We start from the raw sequence: 25299 nt of genomic DNA, 5'->3' as shown, positions 1-25299 counted from the left end.
TACACTTCCAACTGATATTAAGATTTGGGGAAACCTTAGTACAGTTGTCAAATCAAGAGTTGAAATTCACACACACACACACCCCAAAAAAAAAAAAACCCAAAAACAACAAAATGCCAGCAAGTACCCATTTGGTATAACGAAGACTCCAGGAGAAAAATGTAATTCTCAAGTAGCATCTAACCTAACTGGAATACTAACTTTACCATTTAGGACATTAACTTATTAGACATAACAATTTCTAAACACATTCATCCACTCAAACAAACTAGATGCAAGAACACTTAAGATTAACTCTTACTGGTGGTTCTAGAAACTAACTCTGGCACTTAAGTGGATTCAAGTGTTTAACAAATCAATTAATACTATGTAAATATTTAATTATGCATTCTTTTATAATCTACATACCTGCATAAAATACCCAGTAACCAAAGCTTTTCTTATGTTAATATAATAGTCCCTGCTTGTAAAGTCAGTACTTCTACGAGGCAAATTAAATCTGTCCATAATTCGAGATAGCTGCTGGCGTACATTGTCTGCGGACATCAGGGACCGGTAGTTAATGAAGTTGTCATAACACCACTGAACCGACTCATGATCTAAAAAGTTGAAGGGGAGGAAAAACAGGGGGACCATGAATCAGCCACATAGGAATATTTTCTATTAAAAAGGAAAAATTGTTTTAAAGAGTAAAAGCTAAATAATTCAAACAGGAAATTTTACCCGTATCATTTTCTTTCATCAACTACAATTTTACCAAATTTCTAAAGACCTGTACTATGGTTCAAAATCAGAAACGGTACTAAGAGTTTTAGACTACTAGATGCCAAAACAGTAATTATGAATCGTGTATGCCTGTGATCCAGCAGCTGTGGAGGCTGAGGTGCTAATAAGCAATTTGGTGCTTTTATGTAGAGACCCTGTCTCTACATACTGGGGATACATTTCCAGTGTGCCACTGGGTTCAATCCCTCAATATCAAAAAACAAACAACAACAACAACAAAAAAAAAAACCAAAAAACCCCCACCTGTTTTTATGGAACTTATTGATTTACCATTATCATTCACCCAGCTAATACTACGTAACAGTTATAAAAATGCAGTGACTAGAGAGGCTTAAGCAGCAGAATTCTAAATTTAAGGCCAGCCTCAGCTACTTGAGAGCCTGTCTCAAAACAAAACGGACTGGCTAAGGATGGAGCCCAATGGTGGAGGGCTCTGGGTTCACTCCCCACTTAAAAAGTTAGGAATATAAACTTCAAACAATTATTCTGGACTATAACTATGCCTGAGTTAGAGACACCCCAACCTCAAAAGGTTAAAGTTTAATTATGACACATGTGCTGCTCAGCAATTTATAAGCAAGGCCTGAAACACAAATGATAAAGTTTACAAGAAGTCTGGAACCTCGACTCATGCTTAATAAACAGGCACTTAACGTAATTTCACTAATTATCAAAATTTTATTTCTCGACTGTAAATCCTTGGTAAGCTTCCAAATAACCCAGTTCTGTTCATCTAAGGAAATAGTTCAAAGTGAAGTATCATGAAAAAGTTTACACTGACATCTTTATGTCCCAAAATCAGTCATGGTGGAAAACTGCATCATTTACTTCGTAAGTCCTTGGATAAATAAAACTGAGGAGTCTTGGGAAACGGGTGGGAATAAAAAGCATAAAATTAGAACCATGTTCATCATTCCCCAGTTACTGATATAGAATTTTTCTCCTATAGGTTCTAGAATTCCACCCATTACAATGCACAGTTTTGTCTTGAGGAATTCTTAAGAGAAAACAACAAATTCTTATCCAATACAAAAATCCATTTCAGAAATAAAAGGGGAGATAGGAAATAATCTTTAGAGACTATGATAACTAGTTGAAATATCCATCAACTAACCAATCAAGAAAAAAACACCATTTGAAGTTATGCTTTAGAGATATTTTTACTTTTAACTCCATTTAAGAAGACAGTTCTATCAAGTATCAAATTATTCTGTTTCCTTTGACTTACTAAGATAAGTATATGGATCAGGACAAGTATAAGAATCATCCACTGCCTTCACCTCCCTTTGGCAGTGGGAAGTATTTGTTAGAAAATGACCACACATCTAACAGGTGAATGCTATAGCTCTAAATCTCTCTCTCTCTCTCTTTTTTTTTTTTAGTGCTGGGGGTTGAACCCAGGGCCTTGTGCTTATGAGGCAAGCACTCTACCAACTAAGCGATATACCCAGCCCTATAGCTAATTCTTTACACACCCTCTGACTCGATCAGCATCTGTAGATGTATGATTTATTTTCATAGAAAACCTTTTGAAAAGACCAAATACATTCATAAACAAGCATTACTTTCACCATTTTAAATATTAATTCCTAATTTCAAATACTGTACATATAGCAGATAAAAGTACATAAAGTATACGTAATACTTTAAACAGCTTCAAAATATTATTCTTTCATATTTCAATTCAATACATCACTATGAAATCCAAATATATTGCTGTTCTTAGTTATCAAAAGTTTACATGAAAAAAATCAATTCCCAATTATAATGTATTCTTTAAAATGTGTTGAATAATAGGGTAAAAGACCACTACACTATTGCTTCAAATATTTAAATTATCACTTAAAATAGTATCTTAATAATAGCATTATTGGCAATTCTGAGAATCAAGATAGACAGAAACTGCTCCTACTCAAGGACAGGTCATATGTGCCTTGATCACCCAGTATGATGTTTGGCAAATGGGAATTTGGGTTTTGAACTGACTTATCCTATTAGGACAGACTTTAACATTATGCATTAGCAATATTTGGACACAAGAGGGATAAAATAAATGCCCTGAAGTAAGTCATGTGCTGGTCTTAAGCCCTGGGTTTCTCATCAAGTTTCCTTTGCCTCCCACATTTGCCAATTAGTTAGATCTGGAATAGAAGGGCTCCATCCTTTCTTTTCCTAAAGAGTCAGCAATTCTACTCAAATCATATAAATATATGTTAGCAGCAGATGCACAGAAATAAGTGTTATGTTGTGTTTCACATACTGGCAATACCACTTTTAGACTACCTTTGCACTACTATCCACTACAGAGATTTGCAAATGTCAATAGGCTTAATTTTAGGAACATAAATAGAATTTTAATGATATAATAAAAATCAGCCCAAATTTAAGAGGTACAAAATTGGGATGGAAACTTTATAAATAAGGAAACTCAAATTCTCTTTATGAAAAACCACAAGCTCACAGTGAATGATAATCTCACAATTTTATGTAGGGTTACCAGTTTTTGATTATGTATCATTCATTAGGTTAGCTTTTGGGTACACAGAAATCAAACCTTTTCAGATTTTGGTACAATTCATTTCTGTATTTATCCCCCTTAAGTTTCCTTCTCATTTAACTTTTATAAATAGTATGCTCCAACAAAAGCAGATAGTGATAACTTGGTTATTATTACTGTTTCATCATTTAAAAATAACTGGCAAACATTTTTCACATCATTAAATATCCTGACAACATAATTTAAAAAATTCAAACAATATTTCATGCCTAGAGCAAAATTCACAGAACCATCTTTCTACTACTGGACACTTAGGTAGTATCATTAAGTAATTCTGAGATGAAAATCTTTAATAATTATTATTTCTGGGTTAAAGAGTATTAAGCTGTTAAGGTAACTGGTAATATAGAATCAGCTTTTCATAAAGACCACATAACTTATATTCCAAGCTCCTGTGTATGATTATTTCACTAAGTGGACTCCCACACAGCTAAGGAATATTTTCTTCAATTGCTGCCACATTTAAATTAAGGTAAGAAAATTGTACATCTTTTGACATACACATTCCTTAGGACTCTTAACAATAGAGTTTGAACTTTTCCCTCATGTTTACAGATCACTTGCAAGCCTGACTAAAAACCAACATTTGAATCTGTTGCTCATTGTTTCCTGCTTGCTTTATTTTAATGTATAAAGCTTAGTTAAAATCTTAATGTACTTATTACAGAAATATAAAACTGTTCATAAGCATAAATTGTACAGAAATATGAGAGTGGAAAGAGTGGAAAGTACATAATAATTTGTATTTCAGTGATGAATTTATGTTTCATTTTTATCACCCTGTATTTTTCAGGGTTTTTTATAATTGGTGTTTTCCCACCTTGATTATAAATATAAGCAACTTTGAAAAAGATTGGCCAATTTCTATTTTAAATGGTAGTCAGGAGTTTTTCTGAAGTACCTCTGGGTTTCTAATGTAAAGTTGTCACAGATAATAAATGAAAGTGAGATGAAGAAACATCTTATATGCTGCAAGTGACATTTAGACAAAAGAGAGCCTTCAATCTAATTTGTACTTACTTTGTTTAAAAGCGTGGTAGACATTCAGCAGTGTCAGATGATCTCCATCTATGTGGGCAAATCTCATCTTGGCCTCATCTGCAGCTTTCTTGGCCTCCGTGGGGCGAACAAAACACTGTGGGACTAAACAAGGTTGGTATGGGCCCAACACAAACGCCCATATCGATGAGTCACGCATTCACAGATAGAGGAACAAGGCCTAGCTAGGTCAGTTCACAGAGCATAGGGCAGGGCAGGATGGCCTCCAACTGCATCTTGGACTGTTTACTACCTTGATTTGGTACATCAACACCTAACCACATCTGTAAGACAAGAGGGTTTCAAAGCTACAGAGTACCTGATTATTTTAACTAGATCTAAAAGTAGGCATCAAAACAGCTATTCTGAAGGCCATCAAGATACTAGAAAGCTCAACTTATTTCAAAAACCAGTGCTGATAGCTCTACCAATAACCAGAATTATGGTGTCAATATTCTTTTAGCTAATTGTATTTTTTAAAAGGCCATCAATTCAGCCCTCAAATGGCCATGTGAGTTAGGAAACTACAGTTGCCCACTGAAGAACTCAAACAACTGTGCAACCAATCTACTGCCATACTTCTATCAGAATTTGTTCCCTAATTCTCTGGCTATTACCAACTGGTGGGTATCACTATTAGCACTGGTGAGCAGAAGCATATGTAAACATAAAGAATATCAAGAAATCTTGAGTTTGATGATAGCAGTAGTGGTGGAAGGTTAAACCGCCTTAGAATTAAGAAAACTTAAAAAGGCTGGGATATTCAGCCTAGTGTTCCAGTATTTTAATAAAATGATTAGTAATCAAAGCCCCAAGTTTAAAAAAAAAAAAAGAGCTTATTTGAATCAAAACCTCAAAATAAAAGGAAAATCCATTATTTAAAAAGTTGACAATTAGTCTGAAACAGTCATTATTTCAATGGTCATCAAAGTATATAACTACATTATTTGTTTAGAGCCTCAATATTAATTCACACAAAGCTTTAAAGTTGTTACAAAGTGTGCACTACATTTTTTGAAATACAACTTTCCTTAATTCACTTTAGCAATTCCATAGTCATAAGAAGCAATATGAAAATAAATACTTAACAAGCTTGGGACTTTTTCAACACATTTTTAAAGCTCTTAAAACTTTATCAGTGAAAAAAATTATCAGTTCAGGTAAAAGATAATGGGAATAATCAACAACGAGATCAAATACAGTGTGAAAAACACTTTCGCATACAGTTTCCCCTTTAAAAAGATGCCAAGGTAGCCAAATAAAGACAACAAAACATGATCACAGTAAATATTAAGTCTTGCTTAATGTAACTGAAGCAAGTAATTCATAAAGTACAGAAACTTCTCACAGCTGTGAATGTTAACGTGAACTAGCCACCAGAGTTAAATGGGAATAAATAAGCAGTGCCCCATAAGGCCTCTGATATGCATTAAAAACTTTTAAAAAATACTTAACTGGCAAACAAAGCTCAACAAACTTTTTATTCCATGATTCCTTCCTCACTCCTTATTTTAACTGCTCCCACAAATGGCCTGTTTAAAAACTGCTGCACATAAATTTTTATTCTCTTGATGTTCTAAAGACAACCACTACTAAACCCTATGTTTTGCTCAATTCCTATTACAAATAACACTGAGATGTAGTTGGAAGATTTTCAACCTCACCACAATGACAATATTCAAGAATATTCTAAACTCGAACAATGGTATTATACAGAATATCTATACAACAAATAATCTGCTAACTCTTGCCCCACACTTTCCCTACAAACTAAAATCTTGGGAGAAGTACAACTGTGAGAATCTAACAAAACATGTAAGAAAGGCAGACAACAACCTACCACCACCTCCGCAAATGAGACTACAATTTAATTAAATGATTCGATACTGCCCTGCCCATCTGCTCTGAGTCTGATCAGTCATAACTCTGCAAGAAAACATTTTAGAGCTACTTCTTAAATAAAAAATTCACACCATTAGAATATACCACACATCTAAACTAAGCCATAAATTTATATTTAGAAAAATTTTCAATTTATCCTTTAATTCCATAGATTTTTAATTACTTGTGGCATTACATAATCAAAATCAATACACCACTCCGCAAGTAGTTCTCTCCAGTACTGAAACTAGTAGCATGGAATATTTGATTTGTCAGTAAAGCTTATTTTCTATTTTTAGCTGTAAGAATAACCATTTGTTTGTTAACAATATTCCATCTCCTTTTTGGAAAATCTAATTTCTAAATTACTATTCATCTGTGGATTAAGTTTTACTATTAGCACAAATTCCTCAGCTAAATGTTCCAATTTTCAAAATTAGCAAGTTTATTAGTGTATTTCTTTTACCAACTGCTTTCCTGCCATTGTAAAAGAACATTAATATCAGATTAGATTTAAGCCTAAAACTATTTCTAATACTAAATTTACAATTCAGGTTTGTTTGGCTGTCACTGGAATACACATCCATACATGGAGAAAAGTTCAATTTAAATGTACCACAGGCTCACTGAATAGTGCCAAGTACTAGAACAAAGTTCTTCTTGTACTTTTCAGTAATAAACCTCAGAGATAGCACTGATGGATCTACCAAAAAATTCAGGTACAATTGCATTCAAACTTATTCTTACTGTAATTTTTATTTGCACTTAAGAGAGCCAATGTTTTACTATGTTTTATGCACAAAGACATACTTTACTTTTGTAAGTACTATGTCATTATGAAGCTATTTACAAGGTATTTAGGAAACAAAATGAAATCCTTAAAGCCATCTATAAAATCCACTATCATACTAAATATTAAAAAACACAAACAAAAGTGAAGTCCACCCAAACTCTGAAGAGCTGGGCTATTTTTAGTTCCTTTCCCTCTATTACCTGACAACATAGCAGTAATAGATAGGACCTCATTAGAACAGTTGTAGTCACAACTTGCAATAACCATTTTAGCGAGCTGTGGATCTAGAGGGAACTCTGCCATCATGGATCCCAATTCGGTCAGATCTCCATCATCATTTAAAGCAGCCAGATAATTCAAAAGTTCTAGGGCTCTCATCAGAGTTTCAGGAGCTAGGGGAGAGGGAGAGGGCAATCTATTAGACAAGTTGCCTTAAGCAAGCAAAAATGTGACAATGCGAACAAACTATTATAAGCAGTCTCATTTTTCATTTTACAGTGGACCTAACTTGAAACTCAAACTGTCACCAAATTCAATTATACAGATATAGTAAACAATGAATCATACAAAATTACAAAAGTTGTTCCTGTAGTTCAAACTGTCTTCACCTTAATGTATTACATTAATCCATTAATGCATCCAACAAACTATTTCTCCATAAGAAAAATTAGAAAATGAAATTCTCACATTTTTGAGCCCAGATAAAAAATTCAATTAATCTATATATACTGAATAGGATACATAGAAACTAAAAATTTGTTTAAAAGATCAAATAAAATGTACTTTGATAAGTCATACCTGGTGGATCCATAAAATCAAAATGCACCAAATCATCAATACCAAGTTTCTTCAATTGTAACACAACTGATCCTAAATTGGAACGCAAAATCTCAGGATAGGTGTTATCCTAGCCAAAAAACAAAAATATTTGTTTGTTAGGCTCAACATTCCTAGTCCTCCTTCCAGAGACAAGGAATTCTTATCTGTGTTCCCTGCCTCATTAGTTGTTTGCTATGGCATTACTTCTACACCCCTGACTCAGAATAAAAATACATGTGAAGTAGACTAGAGAGAAATCAGATATTTCCCCAAACCATCTTTATAATGCCAGAAGTGTCTACTACTGTCCACCTCAACTCAAAACTGGGGTGAAGTAGATGTACTGGTAGATTACACCACAAATCTCACTCAAGGAAAAACTAAACAGCTTATAAAAGGCAAGATGAATTAAACAATTTTCTTCTGGTAACACAGTTTATCCTTCCAAATATACAGGAAGAACACAGTAATATGTCTTACCTGCATTTCTGTTTTATAAGCTTTTTCTGTGTAAAGTCTGAAGCATTTCCCAGGTCTGGTACGTCCAGCTCGACCAGCCCTTTGTTGAGCTGAAGCTTTACTAATAGCTGTCACCAAAAGGGATTCAACTCTGATTCGAGGATTGTATACCTATTAGAATGAACATAATAAAAGAACAATTCTCAGCTAAACATAAAACTAGACACATTAGAAATATCCAAAGTCCACAGCTGATACCAAAATAATATTAATGATCACTATTAATCAGCTGTCCCCAAAAGGAACTGGCTCTCTCATGGCCTTTCTTTCCAGCACTCTTATTAGTCCAGAAGACTTAAGCTAACAAGAAAAGATTCAATAATAAGAGACAGCTTACAAAACCTTTATTCCGGGCTGGGGATATAGCTCAGTTGGTAGAGTGCTTGCCTTGCATGTACAAGGCCCTGGGTTCAATCCCCAGCACCGCAAAAAATAAATAAATAAATAAATAAATAAATAAATAAATAAAAAACCTTTATTCCTCCTAATTTAACTTCCCTTCCACCATGCTGGACAGTGAAGAATTTTCCTAAAATGAAACCTGCAATTTCAACACCTGATGTTAAAAGTGGACATCTTAAAAATTATTTTTAATCTGGTCCATATTAAGTTAAATACGTGCTCTTAACAGATATATTTTCCATTGATAATATACCTACAAACATAATCAACTTATCCCCCACCCTCCCCCAAAAAATTTGTGTACCAGCATTGTCCAGCAAAAGTGCTTGGTGTTCATCACAGTTAACCAAAGGAGCAGCTCAGAATCTTTATTCAGTGTGCCCAGCACACAGCAGGAACTCTAATGCTGGATGCCTGACTCATCTGCAAGGACTGTAATCCCTGTACTTAATTATCACCCCCACTCTTCTTAGGTAAGCATACAAACTAAGACACTCAGTCAACAGACACCAAAAGCCTTAAAGAAAAGGGAAAAGGGGGACTGGGGAGATACAATTAAACAAAAAAGCACTACCTTAACTTCTGAGAGCCAACTAAAATGCAAAAGGATCATACAGCAGAAAAGAAAGAAAGAAAAAAAAAAAGGAAAAAGGAAAAAGAATGCTAAAAAGGAATTTTTAATTAATTAGATGAATGGGTGGTAAATACTGTCAGGCTCACACTAATTTACAAAGTATTCAACTAAAGCTCTAAAATAAGTACCTTCTGTTTTGCAAATCCAGGATCAATCACAAACACCACACCATCTATTGTCAATGATGTTTCCGCAATGTTAGTTGACACAACTACCTGTTACAAAATAAGGTATACAAATTTTATTACACATCAATAAAATTAACATGACATAAGATGAACCAGTAACATGACTTCTGAAACAGTAAATAAAATGGAAGCAAAGATTTATCTTCAATGGCTAATGCTTTAAAAGACAAACACAATTTAATAGCAAATTTCAATTTAGCTCACAATAGCAATTCCTCTTTCCAACAAAGCTATTCCTTCAGATTATCAATAAACCATATTACATTTTGATTATTTACACTGAAGTATAGCATCAAAAGAAAAATACTAATAAAGTCATTATAGAAGTCTAATTTACAGAATGTCTTATTGCTATAACACTCCTTAATTAATAGCTAAACTTCACAAAACATGCATTTCTTTGAATGTTTACAGACAATATTTACAAAGGAAAATTTCATATTCATATCACAGGGGGGAAAAAAATCAACATTTTAAACAAAACGGCACATAAAGAAAAGGTTATACAACAGTAAGAACTGGAGTACAGGAGATGTTTTGGAAAGTGTCTCAAGTGAGGACATGTAATGTGTTACACTGCCTGCAAAGCAACTGTCGGGAATCACACATTTGTTACATGGAATAATGGTTAAATCATTTACGTACTAATATCATAGCTTTTTTTTTGCATGTGCAAGCTTTGCAACATATTAGTTATGTTTAAGGATAATAGAGACAGTCCAAGGAACGAAGACACAATTTTTTTTCCTTTAAAACAATAGGAAATGGTATCCCTTGTTAGTATTTTAACCAGAAGATCTGATTTTCAGGAACAGATTACTGGTATTCAGCTAGATACACATACATATGCAAATGAATCTGTAAGAGTATGCTCCTCTAGCTTTCACAGTTTGCAAGGGAAGACAAGACAAGGATAGAATGTGTAAGTGACACCGAAGATGTGCTATGAGATTATAAAGGGGTTATTTCCACAAGGAAGAAAAGGTTTTACCAAGAAAATGGCATTTAGGTAAGGTGAGATCTACTCACAAAAGAAAAGGCACAAGTCATAAAAGGGTCAGTTCAGACAAGGATACGTGCATAAATAAGAATGCCCCATGGGAGGGCTGGGGAGATAGCTCAGTTGGTAGAGTGCTTGCCTTGCAAGCACAAGGCCTTGGGTTCAATCCCCAGCACCAAAAAAAAAGAATGCCCCATGGGAATATCTAAGAAATGAAAGGCCTTTTATTTATCCCTATTTTATTTTTGAAAAATTTTAATCTTGCAAATCAAATGGCTTTAAAAGTTCATAGGCTTTTCGTTCCACTATTACTTGGAATTTAATACTAAGAGTTTCACTTTCTGATTTCATATTGTAGTGGGAGATTTCCTAAAATACTGGTTCAAAACCTTGACATTTATCAACCAGTATTTCAGATTATTTACATGTCAAAAAGGGGGGAGGCGTTCCTTTTTTCATTGGTTAACTGAAAGAACTGGCAAAAGGCAAAGGCTTCTTAACCAAAGGTGATCTGATGGTATTACTGAAAGGCATTCTTAAGGACATGTACAGGATAATCAAGCAATAAACAGGAGTGAAACAAACATAAGCAAATTGAATAAGGCTGGCAGGCAGACTCAAGAATGATTCCTAACACTCTGGAAAGCCAGGTTTTTGTTTTGTTTTGTTTGAATCTCAGAGAATGAATCAAGTCCTAAGCATGCTCCAGGTTACATAACACACCATCTAATTAGGAATTGGTCAGGAGAAAAGTGATCCTGAATTTGTCAAAAAATTTACATGGATTCAGTAGGAATCTTCGTAACTGTTACAAGCTTTCTAGAATGTACCTCTGCATTAAGTGTTCAAATAGTCATTAAAGGTGTTGAAATCTCACTAACTATATATAAGGTAAATTACTCCAAACAAACTAAACCCCATGGTAAAAGTTTGGCATTACTGCCAAAATATGCAAAGTTTCCCCCCTGAGTAAACTCTGCTAATGGGACCCACTTTTAGTTCAGTAATTACACTTCAAAGCAGAGTAACTCAGAGCACTTGTGTTGCCCTACTTGAATATTGTTTGGACACAATAATGCATTTAGGTTAAGCTAGTTTGAATTTTTATTCTCCAGGGAACTCTGTGGAGTTGGCCAATTTAAAGACATTAATTTATCTGCTTGTACATCAAGCTATCTTGAGATCGTGGATCATTAAATCTCTCTTTAAGACTACAGAACCATCTTCGCAAGGGCCATTTCCCTATTTTATTGAGCAATCTACATTTTGAGCCATATTACTTAGTTAAGTTATAGGAAAGCTACAGAAAACAATGTGTACAGACCAAATTAATGAAAACTAAGTATTTTAAATTAAAGACTCACTGCTGGATTTTAATAACACCAATTCTATAAAGCAACAATTAGAAGTCTTAGGGTGCCCAGAAGAGATTTACCAATAAATATAATTTTAAAAGACCCTACTACAATTTTTACCTTACTGAAATACTTGAACAAACTTTAAAAAGCATCAAACAGGTAAAAACACCCTCACGCAAATTAGTGCATTCTCAACCATGCTCAACTGTAAAAACTTCAACTATTATACTATCAGTCCAATAGTAGAATGCTATTCAAGTGCTCAAATGCCCCCAAAACTTGATATAGCCATATTTTAAAATTTAATACTCAAAGGCTGTTGTTGGTTAACACAATCAAGTTATAGACTCTATTTTGCTTAAACAGAATGAGGAATAAGGCATTGCCTTACAAAAGGCACGAATATAAAGCTATACATAATTATAATTATTTTGATGTAATTTTTTTAAAAATGCATTAGATATTCAATTTGTTCAAAAACTTGCAATACTCTCATAACCTGTTCTGTGCTGTTATCCTGTGTTTGTTAGAAGAGTAAACAATTTTACAAAATAGTTATATTTTGTTTTTCACAGTAAAAAGCAGAATAAATCTCTAAATGTTCCTACATACAATTTTAAATTAATTATGAACATCATAGTGAAAGGTAACACTTCCAGTAACTGGCATAGTAATATTAATAACAGCAGAACCAAGCCTTGGCCCTAAATCCTTTACTTTCTTAAGGTGACTATTATAAAAGTTACAGCATTTTAAACAAAAATAAAACAGCAGTTCCTCCTGCTTTACCTGCTCTGCCCTCCCCCACAACGTTTGCTCTTAATTCTCACCATTTCCTCCTCCCCCACAATCCTCTAGTCACCTTTGCTTAAATAGGTCTGTCAAGCTCTAGGCCTACTGGTCACCTCTTCATCTTGCCTGCTGATCTGTGCTTGAAAAGAGTATGGAACAAGTTTCAGTAATCTCAGGGATGCAGTTGGTACCCCCATCTCAGCCGAGGCAGCCACCCTGCCCAGCACTGAAAATACTTGATGTTTAGATGCTCCTCCAGGAGCTAGCACTACATGAAAATCTTTCATGTGCTTCAACAAGTTGGGCCTCAGAGTGTCTTACCCATTAGGAGAATGACACACTGACCGCCACGAAATTCTTCCTCACTCTCACTCCCCCTGGAATCTTCTAGGGCAGTTGAGTTTTCTTAACCTCTGAGATGAAGCTGACTCATGCCAAGAGACAGCATGATTTCTCAACATTAGCTGAATGGAGCACCATGAATGGATAGTGAAGTGTTATGTGGTCCTTCGTTTTGAATTAAAAGCCTAAGATGAGCCACCCAAAATGAGCATATATCCATTGCTGAGTCATTCTTTTCAGTAAGACAAAATTCTCCACATCCTTAGGATTTGCAACATAAAAAGGAAATATAAAAACTAATTCTAGCCCAAGGGTTAAATCGTAGATTCTACAAACTGTTTTCTGGTGGACTGGTACCTTATTGAGTACAAGTTCCATGTACTAATATACTAATTAATAGAGCTTAGATGTGAAATTTTAAGAAATGTGGGCCCATACATGTCAAAGTATCTCAACAGAATGAGAACTAGATGAAAAGATGGGCAAAAGAGGCAAAATTTACTACATATGCCAGTTTCAACCAATGAAAACTAGCACAATGTTTAAAAATTAAACACATGCAAACATACAGAGAACATATACTTTTAAGACGAATGAAATACTTTAAGCTCTGCCTAGAGGATGTATTATTTCCTCTTTACTACGTGCTTTAGTCAGCTTTTTCCACTGCTTCGTCTACAAGATCTGACCAGAACTTTTTTTTTTGGCAGTACTGGAGATTGAACCCAGGGCCTTGTGCTTGCTTGCAAGGCAAGCACTCTACCAACTGAGCTATTATCTCCAGTCCTGATCAGAACAATTTTAAAGGAGGAAAAGTTTGAGGGCTCAGAGTTTCAGGTCTTAGTCCACAGAAGCCAGCTCCATTTCTCAGGGCTAGAGGCTAGGCTGAACATCATGCCGGGGGAGTGTAATGAAGGAAGTAGATCACATCAAGATCAGAAAGCAGAGTCTCCATTTCCCAGATACAAATATATGTACCCCAAGTCACGTCCCAATTCCACCTCCTCCAGAGACACCGCACCACATCAGTTACCACTCAGTTAATCCCTACCAGGGGATTAATACACTGATTGGGTTAAGCTCTTAGAAATCAATCATTTCTTCTCTGCACCTTCTTGCACTGTCTCATGTTAACTTTGGGGGGGACACACCTCACATCTAAACCCTATCACTAAAGAAATACTTAATAAATACCTTCTAATGATGTGTAACTGCACTAAAAAGTCCATATAAAATAAGTTCTTTCCAGTCAACAAATCAACTTCAAAATCGTATATGCCAAAGATGTCACTTAAACATCAAGTTACCGCCCCCAAATTCAAATGCCTACAAACTAGACACGAGATGTTTTCACATTCTAGAGACAGCACGAAGACCAAAAATGCAATTCAGCACAATGAGTCTTTGATTAGACTACTTTTTAAAAGTCAAATTTACTGTATTTGATAAATGTAAATTCCAAAAGTATATTTTCTTCTAGTAATGTTAAATGTTCTTTAATAATTTATTATTTTCAGTAATCATTAAAATATAAGCAAAAAAGTCCGGGGGGGGGGGGGGGGGGGCGCAAAAAATTGAATCTGTAAATTGTGAATTTGAGGCAAGATTTTTATCCTATATGACAAAGCTGAAGAAACTTATAACATATATCAGAGCCTAGTTCCTTGTTATACATCAAGCTTACCCTGACAATTATCTCCCAAACTGATTAAGACTAGAGATTAAGAATTTACCAAAACTCACATGCAGGATTATAAAACTTAATAAATTGCAGTGTTTGATCCAAATCACAATTATCCACAACATAGTCTGACATCTCATAAGTCTTTTTATATTAATGAAATGTTATAAAGGAAGTTTCTATGTTACCTTTCTTCCAATTGCTCCATTCTGTTTTTTTGGAGGTGGAGGTTCAAAAATGCGTTGTTGCTGCTGGGGTGGAAGTGTAGAGTACAGTGGAATGATTTTAATGTCACCAACTTCAGGACCCAAATCATCAACCTCACGCTTTATTCTTTTACAGGCTTCATCAATTTCCTACAAAATAAAGAGTTTGAGTCTAAAACCAAAAGTGCTGAAACACTTCTGTGCAGTTTATTTTATGTACATGACCTGCTGGATACCCTATTTTCAATGTATTAACCAGAACTACTTTTGCAAATTTCAGTGGGATTTCCAAAACCACCTAAAGTACTTTGATTTCTGTATCCAACCAAATATATAACTACCTTATTTGCATTCCACACCCCTTTTCTTGAAGAGTCAGATTCCCTAATTAATTCTGAACAAATTGTACTAAAATTGAAATTTCTCACCCAGGAATATTTAACTGCACTCGTGACCTTTTCAATTTTCATAATCTAAGAGAAATTGATGTGCTAGATATTTTAAATAAGCCAATTAGGCTTTAATGTCACGTATCACTAATGCAATTATATGGAAGATTTGCTTCATTGTGCCTAATGAGAACAAACACCTTTACAGTATCAACAGAGACATTAAGAACTAGGCTAAACAAGTATCTTAGAGCAGCTTCAGAATTTTTTCCCTACCACAGAAAAGTATTCCAATGCATTTGCATTCAAATAAAAGGTTATGTAATGAATAATATTGAGACTGAGGGAGGAGTGGCTGCTTTGGGAATAGCAGAGGGGTCTAAAATACAGAGGATGGAGTGTACAGTGGACAAATGTTATCTAAATCTCACCAAAACAATAATTCAACTTGGAACAAAGTTAGTACATTAAACAGCCTATAATGTATCAGGCATCTGTTCAATGAATAACCCAACCTGAGGCTATCCTCATTAACAAATTATCTTTTCTGCAAAAGACAGAATGATGCAAAGGGGGGCAATTTCAGATATACTGATTTTACATCAAACTAGAATTATTTTCCTTAAAATGATTTTAAGTCCAAGTACAACTGTGTGTTAAAGAATAAAGTTCTTGGATATATTAAGAAAAACATTGTTTTCACCTACCCCAAACATAACTACATTATTGAAAATGGGTATCTGCCTTAAAAATTGTGACACCAGAAAATCACTATCAAGAACCTTATGTTAACAGTATCCTCTGAAATCTCAAGTGCATAGGAGAAAATGATATTATAATGCTATTCATCAAAAGAATATTAATAAAGGAAACAAGTATTTACCAAGAAAATTACTTCAAATGCTGTATCTAGATGAGAATGCCCCCTGCTGGCATGCAAATACAAAAATTAAGATCTCTACCAAATCAAATTTGGAACATAAATACAAACCAAATTTCCAATATTCAGAGTATCTGTAATTGTTAATTTTACCAAAAACACAACTGGAAAATAAATGGTCAAATGTCATCTAACATCCAGATTTCACACCTAAAAAAATTATCAGCCCAAATGATACATATGCTTTAAGATGGCAGCATTTTAAGATAGTTTCAAATTGGGACCTATGTGTCCCAGCCACGTATGCAGCTAAAACAAAATGATGACAGCAAGGGATATAAATAATCCTCTGAAATGAAAGGGAAAAAAATCTATATCACTTATATTTTATATATATAACGTTCGACAGTTTTTAAAATTCCACACTTTTTCCCTCGAGTTTTAAACCACCTTAGGGTCAACACTATCAGTTTAGAATGCCGTAAAACTCTCCTACATTCATCAGAAAATGAACAGGGATAGAAGTGGAAGGTTCTCTTTCCAATCAGTAGCCATCTACTCAGTCATAAGCAATAAAATATGGAGAATAAGTCAAAAGTTCAGGAGTTTCTGACTTGAGGAAAAAGACTTTCAGCTCCACAAGTATGTTAGTTAATTAATTTGGACATTACTTATGAAATCAATGCATGTTGAAAGCATATTACTAAGGAAAATTAAAGAGCCTGTTGCTTAAGGAATGAAGAATCTGAGAATCAAGTATCCACTTACAAACAATTGGTACTTCAATTACAATCTCTTACCTACGCCAGTAGTATATAATTTCCCTGAGGACTTCTACTCTTGGCAACACTTAATTTTTAATCATAGGTCCAGATTATTTCTTTATTATTTTGCAGACTAGAGATTAAAGGGGCCATCTTCCACCAAGCCACATCCCCAGCCCTTTTTATTTTTGAGGAAGATTTTGCTAAAGCCTCAGACTTGGCAAAGCTCCTGCCTCAGCCTCCCAAGTCAATGGGATTACAGGCAAGTACCCATGCACAGCTTAAGTCCAGACTGTATGCACTGAAATAACAGTAACACTGTAGATTTCAAATTTTTCCCACTCTTTCACCAATTTAAACTGGGCTCTCTCCCTCCCACATTAACTCAGATGACTACAGAAGCACCACCGTTTTAAAAAAGTGATCAAATTGCTAATGTCTTAAATAATCTTTGAAATTTCTATTCAAATTTATGAAGACAGAGTACCAATTTCCCAGAATCTACCATTTAACCTACCAACTAAAGATACCAACCTTTCACAAAAAAGGGGAGAAAAAGTAATATTTTATGTATCTTTACATCAAATCTATTAAACACAATCAATAAAATCCACCTTCTCCCCAAAGGTCTCCAAATTCAAGACTAGGCATCTAAAGATTACACTGGTACACAGTTCACAACTACAGTTATCACTTTATTTTATGAAAGACGTACTCCAGCACACATCTGAATACCATACGGTTTACTGCCTTTGTTTCACCAGTTATAGAGAAACACTTTGAGGTCCTAACCATGAGGCTATCTGATATAATTTAAATATGCTTGGTTATTGAGCATAGTGACTAGTCATTTAAGAAAATACTTTTCTAGCTATTTAAACTTAAATTAATATTTGATACAATTAAAAATTAGTCCTTCCTCATCCCAGCCACCTTGCAATGCTCAATAGCCCTGTATTTTGGTGGTGATCACAGCAAAGAGTGCAAATACGTGTTTCCAGCACTGTACTTCGGAAGAAGTGATAAATTAGAGACCAGACACAAGAGAACAAAATGAATACCTCAACGATGTGTTAAAACACGTATGTCATTTATATGCCATAAAAATATATTTGAGGGCTGGGGTTGTAGCTCAGTGGTAGAGTGCTTGTCTAGCATGTGAGGCACTGGGTTCGATTCTCAGCACCACATATAAATAAATGAATAAAATAAAGGTCTATCAACATCTAAAAAAATGTAGGGAAAATTTCCTAGTCAAAATGCATAAAAAGGATGACCAAGAGAAAATAACTTTATCTGGGAAACTGAATTTGCAACATTTCCAAAAGAACAAGTACGATTCTCTAAAGGGAATGACTGCAACCTCCTAGGGGATATTTGGTAATGTCTGCAGACATCTTTGGTTTTCATACTGAGGGAGGAAATATTACTGCATCTGATGGTTAGAGGCCAGATACTAATGTTCTATATGGCATCCACAACAAAGAGACCCTTCTTTAAAGAAAGGAAACCAAGGTCAACAAATCATAAATCACAAATGACCAAGACAAACCAAAGAAATCCAAGATAAAAAAAAAATTACTCAACATTCATAGCTTTTAACAATGGCGTTTGCTCAAATATTATCTACCAAATATCCCTGTAGAATGTGAACACACATGAGAATTCACATTTTACTGCAGAGAGGTCGTTGCTCAGCAGACCTTTGGTATCTCAGAGAGATGAAAGCAATTTTCTATCAGCAATGTTTGGGGTGAATGTCATTATTTTATCACAGGCATCATACTATACTAAAATATTCCTCTGGAAAAGTGTTCATAAAAATGGCCCCAGGAGATTGTAGAAGATGCAGATTTCTACATTTCACCCCCAAACCTCATCTATTACAACAAGTTTAGAACAGAGACAAGAATTTGCTTTGTCTTAAAGAATTTTCTTCCATTAAATGGGCAGTCTAACACACCTAGGAAAAAAAAAAGTTCCAGAAGAAAGTCAGATCTTTTGTAAAGGGTGCCAAAATACATTAAGTTCTGCATTCATCTATGATCTCAGCTGCCTACAATCTCAATTGCCATGTCTTTTATTAACAGACAACCTTCTAAAAAGGTAAAAGCAATTCTTAACCAGTGGGCCATGCAAATACAAAAATAGGATGTGTGTCAGCACGTGTAGCTATTTAAACTTAAATTAATATTTGATACAATTAAAAATTAGTCCTTCCTCATCCCAGCCACCTTGCAATGCTCAATAGCCCTGTTTTTTGGTGGTGATCACAGCAAAGAGGGCAAATACGTGTTTCTAGCACTATAAAGTTCTGGTGGATCTGCTCCAGAACCCTGCTACTAAATCTTGAAGGAAAGTTAGTACTATCAGTATGCTTGGCAGAGGCAGGTACAACCCACTGAATCAGAACCTCCAAGTTTGCTAAGTGATTTGCGTGTATATTTAGAATCATACTAGAAAATTCTAGCATGTTCCAGAAAATTCACAAAACCCAATAGGGCAAAAGAAAAAAGCTTTAAGAAACACTTTAGTAAAAACATTTTCTAAAATTGTTTTATCCAAATAGTTTTTCCTGAAGTACTGCAGTCACTTGAGAATGTCAGAGTATGTGTCTATGAATAACCTATGGGAAAGAGTTTAGAACACATGACAACTGAGATCTGTCTCTCAAAATGAGATAAATTCTAAAGAAGACATGCTATCCTTCCAATCCTCAAGGAGTGCACGGAAGACAAAAACAAAAGTTTTTTGATAATTGATCGACACTCAAATTCACGCACAAGCTAAATAACTTACGAGGACTGCCTTGATTTCAAAGCAGCTGTAATGCGAATTCATGCCCCAGTAAAATAACACGTATACCTTGGCCTTTTGAAGGTGAAGACACAATTTGCTAAATCTTGGAATTCTAAAACCATTTAATGTTCAATAATTAGCCCTAACACAAAAGCACTAGTGGTTTAAAAAGTATTCCTAAGAGTATACAGATAAATATAGATTTTATATATTAATACAATCGAGTTGGAGGAAAAAATATTAAGGAAACTATGGGTAATAAATATATGTCAAACTGTTGTTTGAAGTTGCCATTTAACAAAATGTTATGTCAAAAGTTAAACAATAAAGCACATAATGATACCTCTGACCAGTTAAGAAAGCAGAAGATCTCCCTCCTCCTCTTCACACATATGTATCTGGATCACTGTTCGAATTGCAGCTTCGAGATAATCTCTCTCTGGTTCTGGAGTATAAAAGATCTCAACAGGATGTGTGCGGCCAGGAATAGTTAAGAGAGGACAGTTATCAAAGTATATCGGAATTTTCCCGCATCTAGAGTAGCACTCATAACTATAACCTGAAAGAAACAGTAATAATACTAGTCATTTGTAAGTATTCTTACATGGCTTCAAAGAAAGAAAAGAAAAAATAGGAAAGTACTCATTTACTGTAAAAATCTTTAAATAAACATTTGAAAAATCAAATACAGAAAGGTACAGTAAAAGTTTTTATATTCAAAGATACTTAAAAAATGTCTAGTAAGTAAATTACAACTTTTTGAAACAATACCTTATAAATGAAAGTTCATAAAATTATGTGAAAGAACTGGTGGAGGACATTACTATGTCATGTAATTATTGCTGCATTTAATAAAACAAAACAACTTTCCAGGGCTGGGGAGATAGCTCAGCTGGTAGAGTGCTTGCCTTGCAAGCACAAGGCCCTGAGTTCGATCCCCAGTACCACAAAAACAACAACAAAAAAACAACAAACAAACAAAAACAACTTTCCACATGAATAAAAGAAAATGCAAAACTAACCAGTAGACCAGGTGTAAATTTTTGAACTTCTTCCAAATCCTCTTTAATAAGCACAACTTTTAAAAATGTCACTAAAATAAGCAAGGGTCTCCTATACTTGTAAAAAGGCAGTCCTCCCCACTGCCCCCAAACCTGTTCAGGTACAGAACTTCATGATTACACCTCCCCCATATAAATCATATAGTACATAAATCATTACCATTAAAATTTTACATCTCCTCATACTTCATTCCACTAGAATTCTTAATTTTACTTCAAATGAAATTTCTCCCTGAAACCTTGCAGCTAATTCATAATTTTTAATAATGATAGTAGTACTTAAATGGTGCTTCTAAAGCACACATACCAACAAGTAAAGACGAACTGATGAGTTTAAGCTTCAAAGAATGGTACAGGCACACAAGAATGCAAAAAGGGGGAACTCCTGAACTTTGGGTCAAAAATGTCAAAAAAATATTCAGGCAGTTTTAAGACTTAATCAACATGGTAACACTGGTTAAGATTAAGGTACAAATGGTACGCAAGAAAAGGGTTGAAAAATAAATTAATAAATCAAGATTTCTGATTGTCCTGGATGTGTGTATATTGGGAGAAAACAGAGGTCTGAGTGACAAAGATTTGATCCTTTAAGAAAGGAATCTCTGTACTTAATTATGAATAGGGTGAGTAGTATGATCACAAAACAAAACAAAAAATCATGTTGTTAGATTATGAAGAATTGGGTGGGTTAGAAATTGCAAAGATTTTGCTTTAAAATACATTACCTAAAAAGTAGAAGAAATAAGTGAATCTAAAATGAAGCCACATTAAAGTAGCTAGCACTTGGACACTATTTTTACAAGTTTTTTTTAAATAGCTGATTAGTGATCAGAATGTTCTCCACTTTTATACATGCATGCACGCACACAAAATGAACTAAATGGGTAAAGGAAATTACTTCACCTTTAAGTCTGATCTTTGTCTTACAACTTCCTTTAAAACACCCTGAGAATATCTGTAGCCAGTGTCCTTTCATGAGCCTCATCAAGAATTATCACCACCGTAACGCTCCAGAAGGGGATCGTTCATGGCTTCACGAAGTAACATCCCATCAGTCATATACCTATATTCACAAAGAACATGTTGGTCAAGGTTCATTTACGACATTTCAAGAGAAAACTTGAAGACATAAAGATGAAACAAGAACATCAGGTAAATAAAAACTAAACTTCTTCAGCCAGGTGCAAGGGTGCACGCCTATAAGCAGACTTGGGAGTCTGAGGCAGGAGGATTTCAAGTTCAAAGTCAGACCCAGCAACTTAGCAAGAACCTGTCTAAAAAAATGAAAAGGCTAGGGGTGTAGCTTAGTGGTAAAGCATCCCTAGATTCAACCCCAACAATAAATGTGCTACTGTTTCATAATCAATTGCAAAATTAAACTTCAAGAGAATTTCTTAAAAGCATATACCAAACAATCTCTACATCATAAAATACATACATCTCAAACACTGCAATGCACTGAGAAACACAAGATATTCCTGATTATGGAATGCAATGACCACACAGTTGCACACAAATGCCAAATTCAACACTGAAATATAAATTTCTTAAAAGTAATTTTAAGCATAAACATTCAGCCTGCAAAATAAAACCAATAAACCATTTTCGGTTGCTTCAAGACATAAATGTTACCACATGCCAATGTACCTTTTTAAAAAGCCCTAACAATTCTTAATAAAGCTCACAGGGTCAGGCTCTTGGTTGAAAAGGGCTCACAAAGAAATGTGTCTACCATTTTCCCACCTTAAAATAATCTGAATGGAGCATAAAAAGAATTCATCCACAAAGGCTCTAGGACTGAGGGGCAGCACCAGCACTGTGGAAATGCTGGTACATAAATGGAATATAAAAGGCAAATGACACCAAAATGATTGATGAACCAAAAAGAGGGAAACCAGGATTAGGAATGGCTCAAGAGAAGGCAGTTAATATGGAATCTAACCATCACAGAAGAACCCACCATGTAGATTCAGTATCAGCCATCTCCTGTCCATTCCACTCTGGTTACTGCTATCACTCACACAAAACAAATGTCCTCAGTTTGGCACCTGGACAAAACACAATATGACTTTAAATGCTGAAGTCACAGTTCATTCAGTAAATAAAAGTCCATGATTTTATTTACAGATTTAAAAAGCAGTAGAAAATATATGAAATCATCATTTATGACTTCATTCTTTTGGCTCTTTTTCATGATTAGTCTAACCTTTCATGAACCAACTTGATATTTTAGCTAACGCCATCTGTTGGAGCAGTAAGTTCAGCAAACTGGCAGGCAGTGTATAAGAAGTGAATTCCTCTCTTTATTTCACCAAAACTTAAAATTTAAATTTAACAAAACTTTTGGCAAATCAGTTCATTTCGTCCATTTGTATATTTTATATCTTATACCTTGGTGTTATTTTTTTAAACTAACAACCACCATTTCTGGAATAGATAACAGTATTACTCGCAAGATTATTTCATTTAAGATTGTGAAGGAAAAAACACTGCCAATTAAAATAGGACTCAATGCCTGAAAGTCAGTCCAGCACAGTGCATGGATCAGCTACACCATAGCACCTAGATCCTTTGGAATTTCTTCGATCTATGTGAGGACACTTGGTAGCATGTGCCTTTGGATGTATTACTGACATGAGGTAGGTAATCCTCTTGCACATTATCTCAATGGCAAAACATAATCCACTTGTGGGTAACTAACTTCCTTAGCTTCAAGAGAACTAATGTATGGCTTTGCAGGGAGAAAAAAGAAGGAAAGGTTTGGTTATGTTTCCATCTGAGCAAATACTGTTTTGTCCAAATATAAGCAGATTTATACCCTACCACTATTTCTCAAACTTACACTCAGTAGCTATTCATTTCAATAGGGAATCTCAGGGCAACATTTTTGAAGACATTTTAATTAGCCAAAAATTCAGTATGTGTATAGTCCCAATAACTAACATTACTTAATCGAAGTGACAACAATATACAGCCAAATCATGTTCAAGCATTCACAAGCAATGGTAACCACCACAATGCCATCAAGTATAATGATTTCCACATCAATATGCCTCAATTTTGGACATTAAAAATATGAGGGGGAGGGAACCACAAAACTAATAATACAGCTTGCACTTGAAAATTTCTTAAAATTCTAAAACTCTATTTTGATCTTTTTTCTCCACATTTCTCAAGCCATAGGCAACCACATTATGGAAGTATACAAAGCACAGCCAACCAACTAGCCATTCTTTGTATTTTTCTAAGAGAAAATGTTGCAAATGGCAAATTATGAACATCACAAATTAGTTAATGGAACTATTATTTGCCGTGCTTTATCAACAACCACGTTTATTATAAGTGCTGAAATAAATGGTCAACCAAATTCAAACCCTGTCTTTCAGATTCCACAGACAACTGCTAATGTTTCCTCAATGTTAATCTGATAATCACCCAGTGATCCAAACAATGAGATGCTGCAGTTAGTATCTCCTATATCGCAAAATATGTGAGGTTTACATGAAGCTTGTTGTCTGAACAACAGTTTTACGAGAACGACAGTTCTAAGGTTGGAGGGTCTCTTTTAAGATAGTCAAATGTGCTTTTCTTGTCCAATGAAAAGACCTGAATGATAACAGTTAACTTTCCCAGAGTCTCAAAACCAGTTAAATAGCTTACTAAAATTAGTTAATATGTTATACTAATTCCCAATCTTGAGGACCTTCCTACACTAGCACACTCTTCTTAAAGGAACACAGCATACATGCAAACATAGGAACAAAAAGGTACCTAATCAAAGATATGTCCAAGTTCTAACCTCTGGTACCTCTGAATGTGACCTTATTCAAAAACAGAAGTTTTACAGATATAATTAAGTTAAAAACTTCAGATGAGATCACAAGTATTTATGGTGCTCTCTCAACCTAATGACACATATCTTTTTTGTTTTTTTTTTTTTTTTTTTTGCGGTGCTGGGGTTCAAACCCAGGACCTTGTGCTTGCAAGGCAAGCACCTACCAACTGAGCTATATCCCCAGCCCCGACACATATCCTTAATGAAAGAAATCACATACACTTAATGAAAAGAAATGAGAGGGAAAATTTGAGACACAGGGGAAGTCAGGTAAAGATGGAGGCAGAGACTGGAGTTGTAATAACTACATACAAGTCAGGAATAACAAGAACTGCTAGCTATCACTAGAAGCTAGGATGGAATCATGAAAGGCTCTTCTCTGAGAATCTCCAGAAGGACCCAACTCTGTCAATACACTGATTTGAACCTCCGGCCTCTAGAATTGAGAGAATTTTTTTTTAATTTAAGCCACTAAAGCAAGAGGAAATAAAAAGTACCTCATCATTTGCTGTACTGTTAAATTTAAGAAACCCTTTGCTTGCTGGGGGTAGTGGTGTGCAGGGTTGAGGGGGGAC

The 25299-nt window shown here is 34.8% G+C and overlaps 1 protein-coding gene across 1 annotated transcript in view; it reads right to left on the bottom strand.

Annotated features, from left to right (window-relative positions):
• The window catches only part of Dhx15 (DEAH-box helicase 15), a 46664-nt gene that overhangs the window by 3379 nt on the left and 17986 nt on the right, over positions 1-25299 (bottom strand). The window contains 13 exon segments of the mRNA XM_047566542.1: positions 409-599; positions 4364-4486; positions 7256-7447; positions 7854-7962; positions 8355-8504; positions 9558-9644; positions 14979-15146; positions 16690-16698; positions 20179-20348; positions 20351-20387; positions 21793-21836; positions 21839-21887; positions 21889-21952. Coding sequence (XP_047422498.1) covers positions 409-599; positions 4364-4486; positions 7256-7447; positions 7854-7962; positions 8355-8504; positions 9558-9644; positions 14979-15146; positions 16690-16698; positions 20179-20348; positions 20351-20387; positions 21793-21836; positions 21839-21887; positions 21889-21952 — 1393 coding nt within the window.

Source organism: Sciurus carolinensis, chromosome 10 (assembly GCF_902686445.1).
Source record: "Sciurus carolinensis chromosome 10, mSciCar1.2, whole genome shotgun sequence".
Lineage (NCBI taxonomy): Eukaryota > Metazoa > Chordata > Mammalia > Rodentia > Sciuridae > Sciurus > Sciurus carolinensis.
This window is presented reverse-complemented; position numbering and strand designations above follow the sequence as displayed.